Source organism: Condylura cristata, unplaced genomic scaffold (genome assembly GCF_000260355.1).
Source record: "Condylura cristata isolate star-nosed mole 26May11 unplaced genomic scaffold, ConCri1.0 scaffold00022, whole genome shotgun sequence".
NCBI classification, from domain to species: domain Eukaryota; kingdom Metazoa; phylum Chordata; class Mammalia; order Eulipotyphla; family Talpidae; genus Condylura; species Condylura cristata.
The window spans coordinates 30,854,149-30,859,666 of NW_004567123.1; the positions used below are offsets into that span (position 1 = coordinate 30,854,149).

At 51.5% G+C, this 5,518-nt stretch overlaps 1 protein-coding gene across 1 annotated transcript in view; it reads right to left on the bottom strand.

The window, feature by feature from the left end:
* Positions 1 to 4,452, bottom strand: part of PTGIS (prostaglandin I2 (prostacyclin) synthase) — a 43,095-nt gene extending 38,643 nt beyond the window's left edge. The window contains exon 1 of the mRNA XM_004687047.2: positions 4,400 to 4,452. Within this exon, the coding sequence (XP_004687104.1) occupies positions 4,400 to 4,452 (53 nt within the window). The remainder of the gene's footprint in view (positions 1 to 4,399) is intronic.
* Positions 4,453 to 5,518: the final 1,066 nt, after the last annotated feature.

Below are 5,518 nucleotides of genomic sequence, written 5' to 3' on the forward strand. Positions count from 1 at the left end.
ATCGAACTCATGCAGAAGTGGCTCAAGCTTCTCAGTGCTGCGCTTTAAGCTTTAAGCTGCGCCACCAGAGAGGCCCCCCCTCTCTTTTTTTAACCAATTTGAGCTGCTATTTTGTCCCTTGCAATTACAAAAGTACTTAATTCTGAGGACTAAAAAGAAATAGCATATGGAAATGTCTCTTCCATATTTGACACTCAATAGGTGAAACCGATTTTACATTCTACCTTGCTTTACTTTCTGAACAAGGCTCCACATTTTTCACTTTGCACTTGGGCTTCACAAATTATATAACTGATCCTGACATCTTCATTTCCAGGTAAGAAAACTAAGGTTCAGAGAGGGAAAGTAAGTCACACAGCAAGAAAGATTAGAGCCAGGAATTGAGTTCTGATTCCAAGGCCCAAGTTTCCAATATCTTTGTGCCAGAGCCTGAATAATCCTCCATGTTTGGGTGACACTTTACGTTTACAAAGTCCTGCCTTACACTCGAGTGCATATAATTTTATCCTCACACCAACTTAATTTTTAAAATTTATTTATATGCTCAGAATAACTTTAGAAGCAATGGTTCTTTGGTGCCAAACAGAAGGGATAAAAAAGAAAGAAAAGAAAAGAAAAGAAAAGAAAAGAAAAGAAAAGAAAAGAAAAGAAAAGAAAAGAAAAAGAAAAAAAAGGAAGCATATTGGCAGGTGAAGTTATGAGCTGGCTCTTGGAAAGGACAGAAGCTCCGGAGCAGGAGCAAAGGGCATAGAGGAGGATCCATCCAGGCATTAGATCCCCTTAAGGTCCTGGTTTCCTCAAGAGAGAATCTGACTGGCTGAGTCTGGGTCATGCACCACCCACTGGCATTGGTGGACCCCAAATTAGGCGGGAAAAGAGATGCCCCCCGAAGAGAAGAGAACCAAAGCATTGGGTGTGAGGGCTGGGGGTGGGGTGGGCCACATGCCCAATTTGCAGGCGAGGAAAGGGAAGCCAAGGGAGGGCCGGAGGGGCAAGGCCACGGAGCCTCGCCTTGCCTCCCGGAGCAGCAGGCAGGGCCGGCCTCAGGCTCCTGTGGCTGTGGGACCCAGAAGAGGCCTCCAGGGCAGGAAACGCTGCATTCAGTCCTTCCCATCCTGCCGCCCTGGACAGAACCCCCCTCACATCCTGCCAGCCCTCTGCTCCAGTCCTGTGTTTTTTAAGAAAAGCCAGAAAAAGAAAGTCTGTTTTTCCAAGCTGGAAAACCCTGTATGGATCAGATAAAAGACGCCGAGGTCTGGAGGCGACCTGAGGGGGGCTGCCGACAGATTGGCGGCTCCTTTCTGCAGGCAGATCTGAGGGGCCCATTTACATGGGTGCAACCGGGATCACCTACTCCAGCAGACCCTCACTTTGAACCTGTGAAGTAAAATAAAAAGAGCCTTTGGCGTTTTCCACAGAGGGTGTTTCTACAGAGGGCGATGACTGGAACAAGGAAGGGACTTTCTGGAACCCAAGGGCCATGGTTCAAATCCCAGCTCTGCCACTTACTGTGTGGCCTCAGGCAAGTTATGTAACCTCTCTGGGCCTCCGTTTTCTGGGTGTGCCCAGGTGACTGGTGACTGGTATCTGATGTGCAGTGAGTGTCCCCGATCGGATCTCACCACGACCCCTTCACAAAAGACTGTGAAGGGGAAAGGGGACAAGAGGGGGTGTTCAGGTCACCTCAGAGACAAAGTTGGGTCTGAGAGCTAGTTGTCTGAAAGTGCTAGCACTCCATGGGGTGTCAGTGGGGCCCTTAGAAGCCTCACCCTGTGGGACAGGGCCCTGGACTGGTGATGGCACACGGGTGAATTGACGGTGGGAAGCCCATGAGGATTACAATTGAGATGAAAAAATGCAGAAAATGAAGAATGATGGAAAAAAATTAAAAAATATAAAAATAAAAAATAAAGACAGTAATAGCCAGCTAAGAAGGTTAAAGAAGGAGAAGAAGCCCTCACCCTGCCAGCTGATCAGGTGGGCCTTTCCTAATTCCTGGAGCCCAGCAGCGGATGCTTCACCCGCTGGCCTGGGCCCTGCCCGCACCTGGATCTGGAGCTGGAGAACAGGCCAGTTTCACTGCCTGGTGCTCTACCGGTCTTTGCAAAGTGAGTTTTCTCCACATGCTCTGGACCGGGCTGGGCTTGAAAATGGCTCTGGCCAGGAGGCTGCAGAGGCTGCTGCTGCGTCCGTCCCCACCCTCACCCCCACCCCCAGAGAGCTTGCTGTCCCCGCACCCTCCATAGCCACCGTGAGACTAACCTGAGCTAGTACACAGCAGCGTGAGAAACACCCTGGACTAACAGTCAGCTGTGTTAGTGGGAGTGCGCCCCTCAAGGTCCACAGGGCCTGCCCCACTGGCACAGCCAAGCATACAGGCCTGAGCCCAGCTGAGACCCAGAGGCCCGGACCGCCATTGACTTGGCAGCAATAGTCAATTTTTCTTTTTTTAAAGAGTGTTCTATGTTTTGTTTTTTTTAAGATTTATTTATTTATGCATATAGAAATGGGGTACAGGCCAGAGGTCCGGGGCAGTGAAAGGACTCACCAGAGACAGAGTGGGGAGCAGAACAGGCAGATTGATGAAGGACACTGCTGAGGGGAGCAGCGGGCGGGTCAGGGGAGGTCTGCCGTGCCATGTGGGTCACCTCAGAGTCTGGAGATTGAACTTGTACTGAAGCCGCTGCGGCCAGCTTGCAGGACTACGTCCTAACCCGTTGTACCACCAGGGAGGGTCCAGCAATAGTCGATTTTTATTTAAGTCACAAATTGCTCTGGAGTCCTAAAGGTCGGCATCGAACTTCCAGGGGTGAGACCTGGGTGTTCCCTTTGAAGGTTCTAGGAACCATTCGTCACCTCTTCCACCTCTGGTGACGCCAGGCCCTCCTCAGCTTGCAGCCGTATCTCTGTGCTTTCACTGCTAAGTCACATACCTTCTCCCTTCTGTGTGTCTGTTTCCTCTTCCTCTGCTTCCTCTTAAAAGGACACAGGCAATGGCATTTCAGGACACTTCAGGATAATCTCTTCAGGATAATCTCTTGACCTCAAAACCTTCAACTGAGTCACATCCACAAAATCTTTACCACATATGGTAAGACTCATGGGTCTCAGAGATAAGGCCCTCAGATCTCGGAGGTTGACCAGTTAGTCCACCAACTAGTCATGTCACTTTGGGCACATGTGCTTCTCTGTGCTTCAATTTCCTTACTGTACAATGAGTCGTCCCCTCACTGGCTCTGAGGATTGGAGACATTGAGCTTGTCAAAGGGGGAGCCCTGATGAGGGCTTTGTCAATGTTGGCCTTTACGATGATGAAGAGTCTTTAGTCCATGACTCAAAGCCCCACAAAGACAGTGTCTTCTTCTCTGTCCTGTTCCCCACTGTGTTCCCAGCACGAGCCAGGGCACCTGCACATAGTAGGTGCTTAGTAAATATTCACCGGATGCCTGTGGATGGATGCTGTGCATGACTGTGACTCTAGGCAATCATTTCTCCTCTCTAGACCTCCATATCCTCCTGCCTCCCTGAAGGGATCCTGGTGTGGTACATTCTCTGCCTGGAAAGGTTGTTATATCTGGGTAGAAGGCTCTGGGCTCAGGGCGGCCCGACTGCAGCTGCTTTTTCTCTAAGTCATCGGATTTCTCAACTTGAGGCCAAGTTTGTTGGAGATAAGGTGGGGGAAATGCTGACTTAGTCAAAGTAAATACAGCCAAGACAATAGGGCTGAACTCCCTGGAACTTTCCAGCAGCATGTCCTAGTGCTTAGCACCTTCCAGGAAAACAACCCAAAACCAAGTGGGATGACCCAAATCCTGGCTTTGTGGTGAGAGCTTTCTCGAGGCAGCATTTACTCAGATCCTCACAGTCCAAGTGGAGAAACTGAGGCCCAAGGAGAATGACGACCATGTCCAAGGTCACACTGTGTGACCTCTGCCCAACGATGTAGAGGCCGAGAGGTTTTAACTCCCTGCTTAGCATCTGTAGGAACCAACCAGGCAAAGGGAGCAGCATGTGCAAATGCCCGGGGTGAGGGACTCGGCACACAAAAAAATTGGGACAGTGAAGAAAGGACTTTGCATGCAACTCTGAGGGGAAGGGAACCAGCACTGATGGTGTCAGGAGGAAAAGCAATGGAGTCTGGGAGTCTTTTCCCAAGTGTGACCCATGGACCATCAGCATCAGACTCACAAACAGTAGCCACAAGGCAGACTATCAAAGCACAAGTAGCTGGGGTGTGCCACAGAGGCTGCGCTCCAACTGCCCTCCCCTCCCCCTCTGGGGTGACCTGACCCTGCCCATCAGCAAGTACAGAGATGCTGGGTAACGTGTCAGTCAAAAAGTCTGGACTCCGACAAACCTGGCTCTGCCAGTTGCTGTGTGACGTGGGGTGAAGGACTACATCTCTCTGGGCATCAGCGTCCCCTCCTCGGCGATGGAGACAATCTTCGTCATGGCCTCACAAGGTTCTAAGGATCCAGGGAGAGAATGCGCATGAAAAGCTCAACACAGATCTAGAACTTACTTAGTGTTGGGGAAATGTCGATTAAGGGGCTGCAAATTTGTGACAGGGGACACGGAAAGAGGGGGTGAGCGTGGAGGTGAAAGACCAGTGAGGAGACCACGGCAGGACTCCAGACCAGGGGCTGTGGTAGGGCTGTGGAAGTGGGGACCCCCAGGGTGTTCTCCTTGCACAACAGCTCTGGGCACCATTCCTGGACGCTGCCCTGTGGAAGATGCTGGCGTGTGCTCGGGATGGTCTGGGGTTAGGGTGATAATAAAACCTCTTTAGCAGCTACAGCAAACACAGGCCAGACCCCACGATCTTGATCCGCAAGGCAGTCCTGCAATGTGGGGGTCACTGTAACCAGGGGTTTCTCAACCTGGACACTATTAACACATGTACTGGATAATTCTTTGCTGTGGGGGTTGTGCAGCACCCCGTAAGGTGTTTAGCCCTTACCCAACAAGACAGCAAACGTCTCCCAGACACGTCTGATAAAGTCAGATGTCTCCCGGGGGCAAAACCACTCCTGCTTAAGACCTGCTGCAGGAGCGTCGTTTATAGGGGACGAGGGGAAAGCTCAGGGCCAAGGCCCCTGCCCCACAATCACACGGCTAAGCAGCAGCAAGCTTCAAAGGCAGGCCACACAGAGCCCAGCTGTCACTCTCTGCCATGAAGGAGGCCAGACCTGTGCGGTGGCCGGCCCCGACTGTCCACGCGGAGGGCTTCGCACAGCAGTGTGGACCGAAGGCTGCCTGTGCCAGCTTGCATTGCTTAATGGAGGGCTTCGGAGCAGGGGTGGGGATGGCTTAGCTGGCACCATCACCACCACACAGCCTCCGCTAGAGGTCCGGCAGACTGGCCAACCGGAGGGGCTAAAGCAGATTGGGTGCCAGGAAGGACCAAGATGACGCCATGGGAAGAGGCTGTGAGGCTTGAACCTGGTTGCCAAAAGCTTCCCCAAAACATTCCTTAAGACCTTCAGGCTAAATATTTATGCTGTGAATTCTCTTTTTC